The sequence below is a fragment of the Molossus molossus genome, unplaced genomic scaffold (genome assembly GCF_014108415.1).
Source record: "Molossus molossus isolate mMolMol1 unplaced genomic scaffold, mMolMol1.p scaffold_m16_p_1, whole genome shotgun sequence".
NCBI classification, from domain to species: Eukaryota; Metazoa; Chordata; class Mammalia; order Chiroptera; family Molossidae; genus Molossus; species Molossus molossus.
In genome coordinates, this window is record NW_023425344.1 from 232,909,174 (window position 1) to 232,928,128 (window position 18,955).

General features: G+C 38.4%; 1 protein-coding gene across 5 annotated transcripts in view; it reads right to left on the bottom strand.

The window, feature by feature from the left end:
- CEP128 (centrosomal protein 128) overlaps positions 1 to 18,955 on the bottom strand; it is a 381,990-nt gene that overhangs the window by 310,933 nt on the left and 52,102 nt on the right. For all 5 annotated transcript variants that reach the window (XR_004961115.1, XM_036274522.1, XM_036274511.1 and 2 more), the window contains one exon: positions 18,787 to 18,859. Coding sequence is in view for 4 of the 5 variants with exons in the window: in XM_036274522.1 (XP_036130415.1) it covers positions 18,787 to 18,859 (73 nt within the window). In the remaining variant the exon portion in view is untranslated. The remainder of the gene's footprint in view (positions 1 to 18,786; positions 18,860 to 18,955) is intronic.

Consider the following 18,955-nt stretch of genomic DNA (forward strand, 5'->3'; position numbering starts at 1 on the left):
TATTAGCTTGTCAATCTTGTCTACTATGATCCGCTAAAAATAAACCAGCTGAAAAGATCAAAAACTAAAGTCGAACTGAAAAATATTTAATTGGGGCTCTCTATAATAAACATGAAGGAACTTTTCTCTCTGATGCAAGGTTTTCCTAGCTAAAAGTTTGGGAAATTCAAAAACACTTCATGCATTATCATTACATAGCCCTGTAAGTAAAATGTACACGACTTGACGATGTCTGTACGTGGTGCTGGTAAACAGAACATATTTGCTTTCTTTTAAGAGAAGCAATAAATACAGCCCTGTTGCAAGAATCTTTGCCACCAATTCTATATAGCCGAGAAAGGCCCTGGCCACCAGGAATTCCCACTGGGACGATGGCAATGTTCTCAACTGAGTTGTGGTGATAACTGCACTCCTCAATACATTTACTAAAAATCATTGAACTGTACACTTAAAGCAGATAAAGTTTATGGTAAATTACACCTCAGAACAAGTTGTTTTTAAAAACACATTGGTAAATATAAGTTTAATTAGTCAATAAAGCCTAAGCAAAAATATTCTCTCAAAAAAATCAGCAGTTACTATTTATTAAGACTGTTAAGTCTGGTGGTGTTTCTAACTTCTAGTGCTTAAAAACAAGATATTTACTATGATAGTCACTGTTCTTTTATAAACAATCAAAATACCCCTCAGCATCAAGCTTCTAATTTATCCTAAAAATCAACCCTGATATCCCAACAATTTACTATTACATCTGAAATAAATGCAGGACCTGCTGTGAGAGGAAAAAATGTTGAATAAAGACTAAAAAACACACGTCGTTAATTCATTCAGTTTTTACACAATAGAAGTATCTTTATTGCTCACTGTAAATATAAAAAGTAATTAGTAGCAACACATCAGAGAATAAAAAATACAGAATGCCCTCAAAATCATTAGTATGGCTACTATTTTTAAAAAGTGGAGCACTGGCCAGTGTGGCTCAATGGTTGCAGCATCGGCCCTCACACCGAAAGGTCGCAGGTTTGATTCCTGGTCACTGCCAGTCAGGGCACATGTGGGAGGTAACCAATCAATGCGTCTCTCTCACATCAATGTTTTCCTGTCTCCCCATCCCTGCCACTCTCTCCAAAAATCAGTGGAAAAAATATTCTCAGGTGAGGATTAACAACAACAAAAAGGGAAATTGGAACTGGTGTACTGTGGGTGGGAATATAAAATGGTAGAGCCACTATAAAAACAGTGTGGTGGTTCCTTAAAAATTAAAAATAGAATTACCATATGATCCAGGAATTCCGTATCTAGGCATACACTCAAAAAAATTCTAAGCATGGTCTCAGATATTTGCTCCCCCATGTTCACAGCAGCATTATTCATAACAGCCAAAAGATGGAAGTAGGGATTCCAAAATGGCAGTGGAGTGAACAGAAGCTACACAGACCGTCTCCCAGAACCAAACTAGAATTACAACTAAAACACAGACAAATCGATGAGAAAAAGCAACAGAAAAGCAACTTACAAGGACCATATAACCAGTGACACTGACTCGATCCTGGTAGGATTGCGAGACGGGGGCTGGGAGCCCACAGACAGCAGCGGCCTTAGCTGGGAGCAGCGCCCTCAGGTTACACTCCCAGGCAGCTCCACAGCGCAGAGCCGGGACAGAGGCTAAAACAGCCACAGCCACTCACCTCGGGCTCCGGCAGAGAGAGGGCAGACTGGACTGGAACTGTGTGGGGACACTCGGGATTTGGAGGGTGCTCAGAGCTTTTGCTGAGTTGCAGCCACGCAGGACTGTGGCCATCTTGCTCCTTCCCAGGGCTCTGGGGAGAGGCAGCAGCCCCTCCCTCCCTGTGGGCCATTGAAATTCAAATTGACGCCCATAAACAACCAGCACCTGCCCCACCCTCAGGAAATCCCCTTACTCTGAGCACCTGAGGAAGTCATTCAATCAACTACCAACCCAAAATTCTTCAAGTACCCTCAACTGCTAGCCTCCAGGCAAAAAGTTAGAGGATAACAATACCATCCCTGGGCTGGCAACTCTAACAGGAAAGTAAGACTTGACAGTGGTGTTTAACATGGGTCTTCCCTCGCTCATCTAAACGCAGGAAAGGGAGCCACAAACAGCAGAACACCAATACCCACAGGGAAAACTTAGCGGGCTCCAAAGCCCACTGTGATAGCCAAAATGGTGAAACACAGAAACAGAAGCCAAATGAAAGAACAAGAGACTGAAGTTGAGATCAATGTGGAGGAGTTAGGCAAGTTAACAGAGCTAGAATTCAGAGCCATGATCTTGAGGAAGCTCAATAGCATGAGTAAGGACATAAAGATGCTGAAAATAAACCAATTAGAAATTAAAACCGCCAAGAAGAGATCAAGAGTGACATATCAGAAATAAAGAACACATTGGAAGGTCTAAACAGCAGAGTAGAGGAAGCTGAGGACAGGATCAGTGAATGAGAAGTCAGGGTAGAAAAAAATCAACCAATCAGAAAACCAAAAGGAAAAAACGATTAAAAAACAGGAAGACAGCTTAAGAGAACTGTGGAAACATAATAATATTTGCATCATAGGAGTCCCCAAAAAAGAAGAAAATGAGCAAGGGTTAGAGAATATATTCAAAGTTATAGTGACAGAAAACTTCCCTAATTTGGTGAAGGAAGAAGGCATTCAAGTTCAAGAAGCACAGAGAGCCCCAAATAAGAAGAACCCAAACAGGCCCACATCAAGACACATAGTAATTAAAATGCCAAAAGTTAAAGACAAAGACAGAATCCTAAAAGCACCAAGAGATGAGCAACAGGTTACCTACCAAAAAAAAAAACCCATGAAGTAATCAAGGTCATGAAAACAAGGATCTGAATCCAAGACTACTCTACACAGCAAGGCTATCATTCAAAATAGAAGGTCAAATAAAGAGCTTGCCAGACAAAAAAGGCTAAGGAAATACATTAGCACCAAACCAGCACTACAAGAAATATTAAAAGGACTGCTGTAATTAGTAGAAGAAACGGGGAAAAAAATATAACCAAACTAAACAAAAGTGGCAATAAATGAGTACATTTCAATAATCACCTTAAATGTAAATGAACTGAATGCTCCGATAAAAAGACACAGACTAGCCGATTGGATAAGAAAGCATGACTCATCTATATGTTGTTTACAAGACATCCACCTCACAACAAAAGACTCACATAGGTTGAAAGTGAAGGGATGGAAAAAAATTTTCCAAGCAAACAGAAAGCAAAAAAAGCTGGGGTAGCAATACTCATATCTGATAAATTAGATTTCAAAATGAAGACCATAACTAGAAACACAGAAGGCCTCTACATAATATTGAAAAGATCTATCCAACAGGAAGATATAACCTTGATAAACATATATGCACCCAATATAGGAGCACCAAAATATATTTAAAATCTTCTGGAGGACTTCAAAAAAGAAATTGACAGCAATACAATCATAGCAGGGGGTTTCAATACCTCGTTGACACCACTGGATAGATCCTCTAGACAAAAAAATTAGCAAGGAAACAGACACTCTAAATGAAGCACTAAACCAAATAGATTTCATAGCTATCTACAGAGAATTACACCCCAAAACTACAGAATTCACATTCTTCTCAAGTGCACATGGGACATTCTCAAAGACAGACCACATGATGGGACACAAACTAAATCTCTACAAGTTCAAGAAGATTGAAATCATATCAAGCATCTTCTCAGATCACAATGGCATGAAACTAGAAATCAATTGCAACGAAGACATGCAAAGACATTTGAACACATAGAGGCTAAATAGCATGTTATTAAACAATGAATGGGTTACGAAGGAGATCAAGGAAGAAATTAAAAACTTCCTGGAAACCAATGACAATGAACACACAACAACACAAAATCTATGGGATGCAGCAAAAGCAGTTCTGAGAGGGAAGTTCATAGCACTACAGGCCTACCTCAAGAAACAAGAAAAATTTCTAATTGACTGTCTAACTTCACAACTTAAAGAATTGAAAAGCAAACAAAAACAAAACCCCACAGTAAGTAGAAGGAAGGAAATAATAAAGATCAGAGCAGAAATAAATGACAGAGACCAAAAAAAACAAAACAAAAAACAACTCAAAGGATCAATGAAACAAAGAGCTGGTTTTTCGAAAAGATAAACAAGATTGATGGACCCTTAGCTAGACTCACCAAGAAACAAAGAGAGAGAACCCAAATACACAGAATCAGAAATGAAAGAGGAGAAGTAACAACTGACACCACAGAAATACAAAAGATCGTTAACAGCTACTATGAACAACTATATGGCAACAAATTCGACAATCTAAGCGAAATGGACAAATTTCTAGAAACACACAGTCTCCCAAAACTGCACCAGGAAGAGATAGAAAACTTGAACAGACCAATAACAACTAAAGAAATTGAAGAGGTAATCAAGACTCTCCCAGCAAACAAAAGCCCAGGCCCAGATGGCTTCACGGGGGAGTTTTACCGAACATTCAAAGAAGAACTAACACCAATTCTCCTCAAACTATTTCAAAAAATTCAAGAAGAAGGAAGACTTCCAAACACGTTCTATGAGGCCAGCATAATTCTAATTCCAAAACCAGAAAAAGACACTACAAAGAAAGACAACTACAAGCCAATATCCCTGATGAACACAGACGCCAAAATCCTGAACAAAATACTAGCAAATCGGATCCAGCAATACATCAAAAAAATTATCCACCATGACCAAGTGGGATTCGTCCCAGGGATGCAAGGCTGGTACAATATTCTCAAATCAATAAATGTGATACACCACATAAACAAAATGAAGAATAAAAACCACATTATCATATCAATCGATGCTGAAAAAGCATTTGACAAAATCCAGCATCCATTTCTGATAAAAACGGTCAGCAATGTGCAAAATAGAGGGATCATATCTCGACATAATAAAGGCCATATATGAAAGACCTACAGCCAACATCATACTCAATGGGTGGAAACTAAAAACATTTCCCTTAAGAACAGGAACAAGACAGGGATGTCCACTTTCGCCACTCTTATCTAGTACTGGAAGTCTTAGCCACAGCAATCAGAGGTGAAGAAAAAATAAAAGGGATCCAAATTGTAAAAGAGGAAGTGAAACTGTCATTATTTGCAGATGACATGATATTATACATAGAAAACCCTAAAGACTCCATCAAAAATCTACTAGACTTAATAAATGAATCTGGCAAAGTAGCAGAATATAAAATTAATGTCAAGAAATCGACGGTATTCTTATGCACCAATGATGAACTCACAGAAAGAGAAACTGAAAAAACAACCCCATTTACCATCGTGGCAAAAAAATTAAGATGCCTAAGAATAAACTTAACCAAAGAAGTAAAGGACCTATTTGCAGAAAACTACAGGACATTGAAAAAAGAAATACAGGAAGATATAAAAAAGTGGAAGCACATACCTTGTTCATGAATTTGAAGAAGTAACATCATTAAAATGTCCATATTACCCAAAGCAATCTATAGAGTCAATGCAATCCCCATCAAAATACCAACGACATATTTCACAGAACTAGAATAAATACTTCAAAAGTTCATATGGAACCAAAAAAGACCCCGAATAGCCACAGGAATTTTGAAAAAGAAGGACAAAGTAGGTGGGATCACAATACCAGATATCAGGTTATACTACAAAGCAACTGTAATCAAAACAGCCTGGTACTGGCACAAGAACAGGCATATAGATCAGTGGAACAGAACAGAGAACCCAGAAATGGACCCAAGGCAATATGCTCAATTAATATTTGACAAAGGTGGCAAGAGCATACAGTGGAGTAAAGACAGCCTCTTTAATAAATGGTGTTGGGAAAATTGGACAGCTACACGCAAAAAAAAAAATGAAACTACACCATCAACTTACACCATACACAGAAATAAACTCAAAATGGATAAAAGACTTAAATGTGACCCGTGAATCCATAAAAATTCTAGAAGAAAATGTAGGCAACAAAATTTTGGACATCATATGCAGCAGAATTTTCACTGATACATCACCTAAGGCAACAGAAACAAAGGAAAAAATGAACACATGGGGCTACATCAAACTAAAAAGCTTCTGCACAGCAAAAGAAACAACCATCAAAATGGAAAGGGAACCCACTGCATGGGAGAACATCATTGCCAATGATACATCAGATAAGGGGTAAATTTCCAAAATATATAGAGTACTCATACAACTCAACAAAAGAAAGACAAAGAAACCAATTAAAAAATGGGCAGAGGAGCTGAACAGACACCTGTCCAAACAGGATATACAAATGGCCAAGAGACATATGAAGAAATGCTCAACATCACTAATCATCAGAGAGATCCAAATTAAAACAACAATGAGGTATCACCTCACTACTGTCAGAATGGCTGCTATCAACAAATCATCAAACAAGTGTTGGCGAGGGTGTGGAGACTCTAGTGCACTGCTGGTAGTAATGCAGACTGGTGCAGCCACTATGGAAAACAATATGGTGTTACCTCAAACATTTAAAAATTGAACTTCCATTTGACCCAGTGATTCTGCTTCTAGGAATATACCCTAAGAAGCCTGAAACACCAATCAGAAAGAATATATGTACCTCCATGTTCGTAGCAGCACTATTTACAATAGCTAAGATCTGGAAACAGCCCAAGTGTCCCTCAGTCAACGAATGGATAAAAAAGCAGTGGTACATATACACAATGGAGTACTATGCAGCTGTAAGAAAGAAAGCTCTCTTATCTTTTGAGATGACATGGAGGGACCTGGAATGTATTATCCTAAGTGAAAAAAGCCAAGCAGAAAAAGACAAATACCACATGATCTCACTTATATATGGAATATAATCAATATAACAGTCTGAGGAATAGGGTAGACCCAGAAACACGAAAATAGGATACAGAGTGACAACTCTCAGAAGTGGGAGTGGTGGGGGGTGGGAAGAGATAAACCACAGAACTTATATGCATGTATGCATAACCAATGGACATGGACAACAAAGCCGGGGACGGGGCGGTGGGGATGGGGAGGAGGGTGTCAATGGGGTAAAAAAGGAGAAACATCTGTAACAAAAATAAAATTTAAAAAAATAAATAAAGACATTAAAAAAAAAAAAAAAGATGGAAGTAACCCAAGTGTCAATTGATAGGTAAATAGATAAAACAAATGTGGCTTATATATATGATGGAATATGTTTCAGCCTTAAAAAGGAAGAAGATTCTACAGGTGCTATAGCATGGATGAACTTTGAAGACATTATGCTAAGTAAGGAGGTGCCTAGAGTAGTCAAACACATAGATAGAGACAAAGTAGAATGGTGGTTGCCAGAGGCAACAGGCCTAGGAAGGTTTTGATGTCTTGAATGGGGACTTGTTGCTTAATGGGTATAGTTTCAATTTTGCAAGATGAAAAGAGTTCTGGATTTGTTTGTACAATGTGAACATATAAAATACCACTGAATCAAAATTGCTAAGACGGTAAATTTTATGTTGTATGTATCTACCACAATTAATAATAAACAATACAGAATGATAAAAAGAAATAAAAATAATCTGCTAATACCATCCATCAAGAGAAAGACAATGTTAAGTATCTTGGTTGTATACCTTCTGAATTTTTTCTACATATATGTGCATGACTAATCAAACACACATCCATTTTTTTTTTAACAAAAGTTGGGTATTTCACATAGTGTTTTATAAATTTTTTTCTGTTACATACCATGGACAGCTATCCATGACAATAAATAAATTTTACATATTCATTCTTAACATAGTCTCCCATAATTGATTAAAATAATTCCATATTGATAATGGGATAACAATTATTTATTTTTACTAGTCTGTGTTGTGACAAACATTCCCATATAAGATTATTTTTGTAAACTAAAGATACAATTTTTAAGTAAAACTGTTGAATCAAAAGACATGAATCACTGATGCAGTTATTAATACAGGACCACATAACTGATTAGTGAGAAAAATGAGCCCGGTACTGGTCTCCACTTCCAGCAGCATTTTGTAATTCCGGGTCCATTTTCATGCATTCATTCAGTAAGCATGCACAAATACTAATTTGTTCCAGTTAGTATGCTAGGTAGAGGTTCAGGATGCAGCACTACACAAGCTGTATCCACAGAACCTGCCTTCTAATAAGTTAACATCTATTAGGGACGACACTGAATAAGCAGGTGAGATTTCTCTAATTTAATTCAATGAGTTGGATGACAACTATATTTCAGGAGAGAAGACTGTGCTTATTAACACCCTATCAAAATTAAAGCAGTTCAAGTAACCAAATACTGAAATCAAAATCTAAAATTACTTAGACATTATCTACTTCACCACCATAGCCAGGACATGTGATGATTTAGAGTTGCTGTATTGATGATTCTCTCGCAGTTTTGAAATAATATTTGTGTTAGGCAGCCTCTGATGAGGTTTCAGTGGTCCCTGCTTCCTGGTATTCATGCACTTGTGTAATTTCCTCCTCTTGAGTGTGGACTGGCCCTAGTGACTTCCTTCTAGTAAACAGAACACAGAACAAGTGATGAGATGTCACTTCCATAACCAGGTTACAAAGAGTTGTGACATCCACCTTACTAACATGCTCTCTTGCTGGCCCTCTCCTGCCTTCTTGCTGACTTGCTCTGCTGAAACAAGCTGCCACGTTGTGAGATGCTCTGTGGAGAGGCCACGTGTCAAGGAAGCAAAAGAGCCCTCTGACCAACAGGTCATGACAAACTGATAATTCACTCCAATGTTCTACAAGAAACTAAATAGCTAAGAAGTAAATCCATTCCAGGCAAGATGTGCAATGACTGCAGCCTGTGAGAGACCTAGAGCCAGAGGAGCCAGCTAAGCCAGGCCTGGACCTAACCTACAGAAACTGTCAGATAATGAATGCTTGAAGCCAGTAAGTTCAGAGTAATTTTATATGGAGTCACAGATAACTAAGTTTTTTATCCTCACCGAAGACATGTTTATTGTTTGAGAGAGAGAAACATCAATCGGTTGCCTACTGTAAGTTCCCTGGCTGAGGATGGAACCCACAATCTAGGTATGTACCCTGATCAGGAATCAACCCGATACCTTTTGATGTACTGGATGACACTCCAACCAACTGAGCCACTGGGCCAGGGCACTAATGCAATTTTTAAATCTGTTTTCAAATAAATCTTCACCCAAGAAATAAGCTAGACAGTCCGACAAGAAACACACACACACACACACACACACACACACACACATTCTCCACTCCATCCACAAAATGTCTAACCACTCCATAGAATTTGGTTCTCTATTTCAAAATACCATTATTTTCACTGGTATTGGGCTTCGCTGGGATGCAGTGACAGATGATCATCTCCTTACTCCCTGTTGTGCCACATACTGGCCTTGTGCTCAGACTCCTAAATCAAACATGCACTATTTCAGCTGTTCAACTAATTTAATATGGTTTAAAAAATCAATAGCATCATCCATTAATGGGGGAAATAATTTGCCCTGATTGCCATATAGAGTAGAGTGGATCAAAAAGTATAGTAGTAGTGGGACAAAACATATAGATGACATGGTACAAACTAATGGTTGTCTCCAATATCTACTCCCCTACCTTCTTTTCTTCTGTAGAAAGGAAATCTGGTGGCTGCTAACTATGAACAATACATTCTCTGGCCTGTTGAGCTGCTCGCTGGCCATGTCACTTGGGATACATACATAAGTGTCAAGTGACCACTTCAAGAACCATCCATACCCAGCACGTAGGTGCCTTTTGCTCTCATACTCAGTCCTTCCTCCATCTTGCCTGGTACACAGGTGCTGCCATTGAGACCATGAACTTGAGGCCATAACAGCAGAAAAGTAAGATGCATGACAGAAAGGGCCAGAATCCCTTATTCATTGTAGGTCAGTACATGGAGCACCACATGGTACCCTGAACTCCCTACTTACAACTTTTCCACAGAGAGAAATAAATTTTGTCTTTTTAAGGCCACTATTAATTGGAGGTTGTCAGTTATTTACTACTGGAATTTATCTTAACTGAAAGAGAGAAGCACTTAGTGAACCGCAAAATGCTAAGCACAACTACTGTTTCATGCATCCATGGAACATGGGAAAACCAATATATTCTTGATCTGTTTTATTCAAGTCTGAAGAAAAATCTAAGTAATAAAATAAATAGACATTATATTCACTATTCAGAAAAATAAAACACACACATACACTACTAGCATGACTGAAAATGAATGAACATGCAAAGTATTTTATGATTTCCAACAGTGGTAAAATTATAATAGTTCCACCAAAGTAGCTGTACAAACCCAATCATCCAGACAGATCAATATGATCAAAATACTTCACTTTTTCTACTGCCAGTACCCTGAGTCACACAACTCCAATTAAGTCGGCAACGACCAAGGACCTAATATTTGAATAATCCTAGTTTTCTGTCCTTTCTCACTTGTTTCTATGATACATTTCTGTATTAGTTAGGGTACCATCTAGGCTCTTTCAAAGAGATCAAATACAGAGCAACTTAAATAAGGTCAGAGCTGGCAGCCACTCTGCTCCCAAAAGTCATTCAGAGATTCAGGTTGCTTCCATCTGTTGCTCCACTATTCCCCGGGTTGGTATCCTCACCTGGATGGTTTAGGCTGGGTCAGTGCACACCTCATTTCAACCCACATGAAGAGAGAGTGAGAAATTTCCAGACAAAGCAGCTTTGGTTTCAAGAAGACAAGTCAGAAGTGGCGTGCATCACTTTTACTCACGCTTAGTCACATGGTCAACTTAGCCACACACAGAAACTGGAAAATGTCATCTCTACTCAGGTAACCCTGTACACATGGGAAAAACTGTTAGGGACAGGGGTGACAAGGGGAGGAGTATGGGGATCTGAGACCAAAGGGAGGAAGAAACTCTTATATTAGGGGCTAGTTAGAATTAACAGAATTTCAACACAGTTTAATTTTACAGTAAGTCACCTTTCATCCTTTTCGGAAAAGGATAAGATAAATGCTATATCTCAGATAAAAGTGCAAAAAGAGGACATTTAAAATACTAATTATAAAATTGAACAATATGTAACAAATTACAATGCACATAGACTTTAATGCTGTAAATCCACTTCTAGACATTTATTCTATCAATTTTCTTTCCCATGTGAAAAAATGGCACGTGTACAAGGTCATCTACTGCAGTGCTATGTGTAAAAGCAGAAGACTGGCACAGCCTAAATGTCCAACAACATGAGATTGGTTAAATAAATTATGAAACATTCATTCAGTGGAATGCTTTAAATATTAAAAGGCATTAGAAAGCTCATTAGATGCTAATGTGGAACAGTCTCAAATCTCAAAATTATATTAAGCAAAAATGGCAAAATACAGAGCAGTGTATTTAGTATGCTACCTGCTATCAATTACGTAACGAAAAGGAGAGCAGGGGAGAGACCTCTCTCAAGGTGATGACATCTCACTGGAGTCCTGCATAACCATACGGAGTCAGTGATGCAAAAATTTGGAGGAGGGGGGAAGATAAGCCAGTGCAAAGACCCTAGTGTAGAAATGAGTTTGGAAACTTCAAGGCACAGAGAGAAAGACATACTAAAGGCAGTAATAATTACTCTACAGTAAGAAATTTGGAACAGAAGCAGCTCAGGGAGAATTTTTTTTTTAATCCTCACCCAAGGATATTTTTCCATTGATTTTTTGATGAAGTGGAAGGGAGGAAGGGAGAGAGAGAGAGAGAAACATCAATATGAGAGAGAGAGACATTGACTGGTTGACTCCCACACGACCCCGACCAGATCGAACCTGCAACCCAGGTACATGCCCTTGACCAGGAATCAAACCCATGACCCTTCTGTTCAAGGGCTAATGCTCTAACCAAACCAGTCAGGGCAGCTCAGGGACTATTTTTAAAAGCAGAAGAATAATTCACTATAATGACAGTTTTAGAACATCAATTGGCTACTGCCAGGAGCACAGAAAGGGCACAGGTAGGAGAAAGGAGACCAACTGCTATGGGGGCCACTGCCATGAGCTCAGTGAAGTGATGGCGCCTGAAGAGAAATATTAGACAGAAGACAGAGCTGAACAAGATTTCAGAAATAAAACGGGCAAGACTGTATCATGGACTGGAGGTGTGGTATGAAGAAAGAGATCTAGAGTGACTCTTAGGTGACCACTGGATGGATCCCAATGCCATTTTCTAGACTCAGGAGATCAAAGGAAGAGCAAGTAAACACAGCTGTGCACAGAAGGGCCTGGGGTCTGTACCTAATGACACAGCATCCCTTTATCACTATGGAATGATAATTCCCAACTATAAGAACTATGTTACAGACTGCATTCATTCATGCCTCATGTTCATTTCCATTTCTGAGACCTAAAGAAAAAATACTAACTAGCTCCAATTAAAAAACAAATTTTTATCAGAGATCCATATTAATCAATTAAATGTACCACTCAGATTATGGAAAAGTCTTAGGTCTCCATATTTAGTTATAAAAATAGTACAGTAAGAATATAGACTAGAATAGCTTTTAAAGCTAGCCCTTCATGAGTGGAGGCAAAGCAAAAGCAAAGGCCTTCTGTTTACGGGTCTGTATTCTGACTTTTCAACATGTTGATTCCTCGGATCTCCTACAGTATGTGCTGTTGTCAAATGCATTTCAATAAATATGTTGTACATCCTACTGTTGCAATCAGTGCACTAACCGTGTTATCCTAAATGCAGGGTTGAAAATTCTTACTTCAATTCTTTTTTTTTTTTTTTATCCTCACCCGAGGATATTTTTCCATTTTTTGTACAGATAGAATTGGAGAGAGAGAGAGAGAAACATCGACGTGAAGAGACACATCGAGTGGCTGCCACCCGCACGACCAACCAGGGCCGGGGACAAACTGCAACCGACTTACTTCAATTCTTAACCAACTCTTCCAGAACAGCTGGATCCATGTGTACATTTTTAATGAAAATAGTGACCCTTCTATAGAAAACTAAAACAAACTTGACTGTTTCCTCTATGAATAATGAAACTTAATACACACTCATGTCATGCAAAACTGGGTTAATTCTAGACAACTAATTTCCTCTGTGGTATAAGGCCCATGCAATATTAATTGTTTATTAACACAAGTAAGTGTTAACAAAAAATATTTTCCATTCCAACGGGCAGCTTGAAAAACAAACAAACAAAAATATATGATTCACAAAGGATTAACAAATCAGTTCGTGGCATGTATGATAGAAACCAGTACTTTTTGCCTCTCAAAGAGAAATGTGTTCTATAAACTTTCCAGATATATTTTACTGACTGAGAAAACGCACGTTCAACACAGTTGCCTCAGAATAATACACAATAACTGAGATTAACAGTGGTTACCAAGAGAAAATGAAATTGGTGGGAGATGGGGCAGTCGTTCATTTTTCTTGGTATATTTGTACAATATTTAAAAGTTTTCCACTGTGAATGTGCATCATTTTGGAAATTTTATTCCAAACTTATATCTGGAAGAGGAAACAGCTGCAGCCTCTGAGAGTTGAACGCTCAGATGACAAAAGCACATCTTTCCTGACTGCGCTATGGTGAATTCCGAAAACAACATAATAGGACAAATAGTTATAAATATAGGTATTGACTTCAGTTGGAATAGTGACTCACACAATCTATAGTAAACCTTGTACACATTGGAAGTACACATCATGTGGCCTTCGCAATACCTTCTGAAATTCAACAATATCTTCTTTTTTTGCTTGTTTATTAATCCTCACCTGAGGATATTTTTTCATTGGTTTTTGGACAGAGTAGATGGGAAAGAAGGAGGGAGAAAAACATCGACGTGAGAGAGACACATCACTTGGTTGGCTCCCGCAGGACCCCGACAATATCAAGTGTAAGTTTTTGCAATAGAGGACTGTTCCTTAATCAGAGCTACGTGCGCCCACACGAGGTTTGAGATGCCCTCTGCACAGTTAAGAACAACGTTACTTGAAAGCACATTTACAGAAAGCACCAAACAAGCTGTAACATCACAACTTGATGTGAGGAACTGGCAGATGAACAATTCAGCCCAGGGCACAATTTAGATGTGTCCAATTTTCCAGGTTTGGACAATATAAAAGAATGTGTCCTGATGAGCTGAGCACATTAGACAGCTGAGTAAACGAGCAAGGTGTATACACCAATTACACCAATGCGCTGCGAACTAGTGAGGTGCGACATCCAGTTGTGCAATCATAGCTTTATCTGATGTAAAGTAATTCCAATCAGTGGTGATGATGATATGAAAGAGCTCAGGCTTTCTTTAAATTTAGTTAACTGAATTTTTAGCTCAGAGGTTACACTTTAGACCCACATTAACACTCACTATATAGATAGTACTTTGTAGCTTTATTTGAAAGAATAAACTTGAAGTGATAACTATTCATTATGGGTTCTTTTTAACATGATGAAAGGTGAAGCTTAACAAATGCAGTGTGCACTATGCAAATTAGTATTTTCAAATTCCAAACTCAAACCATTCCAAATATCTAACAATGTCAAAAAACAGCATGACAGCCCTGGCCGGTTTGGCTCAACAGTTGGAACGTCGACCCACCGAACAGAGTCCCAGGTTTGGTTCCTGCTAAGGGCACCTACCTAGGTTACAGTTTGTCCCCAGCCCCAGGTGCTCTGTGGGTGGCGGCCCCTTCTTTCTCCCTCTCTCCCTCCCACTCTGTCTGAAGATAAATGCAAAACTGTCCTCGGGTGAGGATAAAAAAAACAAAAAACCAGCATGACAGTTCAGCCAGATATGCCCATAGCTTCTCAGATGCACAAGGATCTCAGCAGAACACTCAGATGCACAAGGATCTCACAGAACAGCGCTTGTTACAAGCATGCTCACAGGTTGTATACCTATGTGGAAGTGAAAGAAACCTCGTACAACAACCAATTAACTCTAAAATCTTATGCATTAGAAATAGCAAACCTAGTAATGAAATCTGATATACACAAAAAGATTGAGGGAGTTTCACTTCCAAAAATGACAGGCTAAATAATTCAAACCAATCCTTCCAATGAAAGTAACTAAAAAACCTGGAAATAATATTTTAAACAAAAGTCTAAAAAGAAGTAAAACCATGAGACCAAATGCAAGAGAAGAAAGAAACTCAGAGAGGCCAGTCCATGCTTTCTCCCAGAAAGATCAACCTATTTCAGAAAAAGCAGCTGAGACACTGAGAAGCTAAACAGTATTTAACAGATGTGTGAAGTAAAAGGGGGGAAAACTAAAGTTGAGAGCCTTTCCAAGGAAGGGGGTTAAACTCCTCCACTCATCCCCTAGTCTTTGAGTTGGAGTGAACCAGAAACAGTTAAAACCTGGCACTGTAGAGTTGAGACATTGAAATATCTCAGTAACAGATAATGAGGTAATCCATGATTGCTTGGGCCCCTAATCTATAATAAAAAGCAAACAGGTCCTCTCACACATAATAATTATCAAATTATCTAAGCAATTTTTCTTCACAGAGAATGAAATATATTTTCTGTCATCAACAAAAGATCCCATTAAGAGAATTTTAAAATGGAGAATAAACAGTTCTAGAATAGGAGACAATATTTGTAATACATATAACTGACAAAATGCTCATGTACAAGATATAAAGACTTTCCACAAATCAATAACAAAAAGACAAGCAACCCAATAAAAGAGTCAGCAAAAAAAAAAAGCAAGCTAGCATTTCAAAACAGAAAATAGCCCATAGCCAACAAACATATAAAAAAAGATGGCCATCATCATTAGTAACCATGAAAATGCAAATGAAAACCACAGTGAGACGCCATAAACGCCCAGCATGATGGCTTTGCTGAAGACTCAATAGCATTATGTTGGAAAGGCTGAAGAGCAACAGGGACTCTCATACACTGACAAGAAGAGTGTAAATTAGTGCAGCCACTTTGAAAACCTGCTTTCCAGGACCTACAAAATAGGAAGGCAACTAGCAACTGCACAGCATGTTATGTACCAAGAGAAATGCAAGCACAGGTACATTAAATTAATAAAATTAGTCACTGCAGCATTATTCGTAACAGCCCAAAATTCGAAATAATTCAAATATCCATCATAAAATGTTACAATATATTACAGTATATTCATACAATGGAATATAAAAGAGCAATAAAAATGAACTAACTGCTAGTACATGACACAATACCCAGAAAGATCATAATATCATAATCATAATGTTGGGCAAAAGAAGCCACACACACACACACACACACACACACACAACATGTCCTGAGTGATTCCATTTACATAAAGTCCTGACAGGCAAATTAATCTAAAGGGTTAAAACTCAAAATAACAGTCACCTTTAAAAAGGAAGGAGCTAGAGCCCAGCTGGTGTTGCTCAGTGGACTGAGCATCGTCCCATGGACTGAGAAGTCCCAGTTTGGGCACATGCCTGGGTTTTAGGCTCCATCCCCAGTAGGGGGTGTGCAGGGGTCAGCTGATTGATGTTTCTTTCTCACATCAATGTTTCTATCTCCCTCTCCCCTCCTCTCTCTCTAAAAAAATCAACAAAAACATATTTTTAAAATAAAAAGAAAGGAGCTAGTGAAGGGAGGAGAAATAAGGGGTTTCTTGTATGCTGGCAATATTCTTCTAGATCTGAACGGCAGTTACATGGGCATGCCACATTGTGATAATTAAAAATTAAAAAGAAGAAAAAAGAAGAAGCTTCAGACTAACAATCTCAGAGGGAAGGGGGGAGAGGGAAGAGATTAACCAAAGAACTTCTATGCATGTACGAATAGCCCATGGACAAGGACAACAGTTCCATGAAGGCCTGGGGTGGGGAGGAAACCGGGTGGAGGGGGAAATGGGAGGAAAAAGGGGGACATCTGTAATACTCTCAACAATAAAGATAGAAAAGGAAGGAAGGAGGGAAGGAAAGAAAGAAGAAAGGAAGGAAAGAAGGGAGGGACAGAGGGAGGGAGGGATAAAGGAAGGGAGAAATGGAGGGATGGAGGGAGGGAGGGAGGGAGGGAGGGACGGAGGGAGGGAGGAAAGAACAAAGGGAGGGACGGAGGGAGAAAAGGAAGGAAGAAAAGGAAGGAAAAAAGATTCAGCAGTTTTCATTATCAAGTGACAGGTTCTACTCTAGAGTTCATGACAGGAGCCAGAAGACCATTCAGTAAAGTATAGAGGACATCAGAGCTCCATTCTTTTTTTTTTTTTTGTCCTCACCCAAGGACATCTTCCCATTTTTTGCTCAGATAGAGTAGGAGGGAGAGAGAGAAAGAGAGACATCGACGTGAAAGGGACATATCGAGTGGCTGCTACCCACACGACCAATCAGGACCAGGGACAAACTGCAACCGAGGTACATGCCCTTCGCGGGAACTGAACCCGGGTCTCTCTGGTCCGCAGGCCTACGCTCTAATTGCTGAGCCAAACCGGCCTGGGCCAGAGCTCCATTCTTAACAGTGTGCACTCAGCTCTGTGGACAGAGTATGTAAATCACAGAATGGCATAATAACTCTCTGTGTGAACCACTGCAATTAAGAAAGGCACCAATCTGTTAATATCAAAAAAGACCTTTTTTGATATTTTAGACAAGTACAGTCTAAATTAAAGCTGTTCCTGGGAAAATATAGGACTTTATGTAAAAAAAATTAAGTATCCCATGCCCTGATCACACATTAGGTACCACACCATCATGCACGAGCTACAAAGATTTGTCTGCTTCAGTAGAAGACAGTCATTGTACCTTCACCTCTCTGGGGCACTTCACAAAGAAATTAACACCAAACACTCAGGTGGAAGGTGCTTTTATGGGGCCAGGTGCTTATTCTTATTTTTGAAATGGGCAGTAACTGAGCTGATCTCTGAAAATACAGCATATCCATCTCTTAACAGATGCAGCCAATAAATTCAAACTCTAAAATAAACTTAAAGTAGCTATGTGCAAAACTGTAAACACAATTTTAGCAACTGGAGAAAAATTATGGGAAATGTCCAGATATGTTAAAAAAAAAACAAAACACATTTTAACTTTTCTTGTCTTGAAAAGACAAAAGGTACTATAGGAAATGAATGAATACACATTGTTCCTGAAACTGACCAATTTGCAACAGTTTAGTGACAATTTCTATTGTTATTTTTCTCCTAAAAAAAAACACACAGGTGATGCAAAGAAATGGACACTGTATGTTCTTTATTTATACACCTTAATGCCACCAAGAATAGTGATTTCATTAAAAGAAATCACTGCATAATGAGTGTGAACAATCTGAGTCTGAGATAATAAAACTCAAGAATTAGGGGTATTTTCAATTAGTACTATCTAAAACAAAAACAGACAGCAAGGAGGTCTCTGTAGCAATTGTGTACACATGTAAGATGACCTGAAGTACTTAATGGCAGTGGCACAAGGCCACTACCAAAAATTCTGTATTTCTCAAATATCATTTAACAAAAGCTACAGAAGCATCACAGAGTTAATAAAATTTTAAATATTCATAATAAAACTCTAATAATTAAAACAAATGATCATTCTATCTCTAATTTACCACTGTAAATACTACAAACTTGAATACTTAAAATTCATGAACATTTTATAAGTGCTGTAAAACATATTTTTAGACAAAATAGCATATGCCACCCAAAAAGTTAAACTCTACTCAACTTCTCTGTGAGTGCAATGAGCCCAGCCAACCTGTCTACCATCTGCATGTGAAATTAAACTTTTTATAAATGAAGAATACTTACCACTTCTTGTTTTTGGGTTTCACTAAGTTTTTCAGTCAATCTTTCCAAAGTCCTTCTTGTTTCAGCATCCGACCTAGGCCACAAAGAAAAATATTTTCAGTTGGCTCCTTGAGAAAATATACACAGTTAATAAAATTTACAACCTAATAATATTACTACATGATATTCT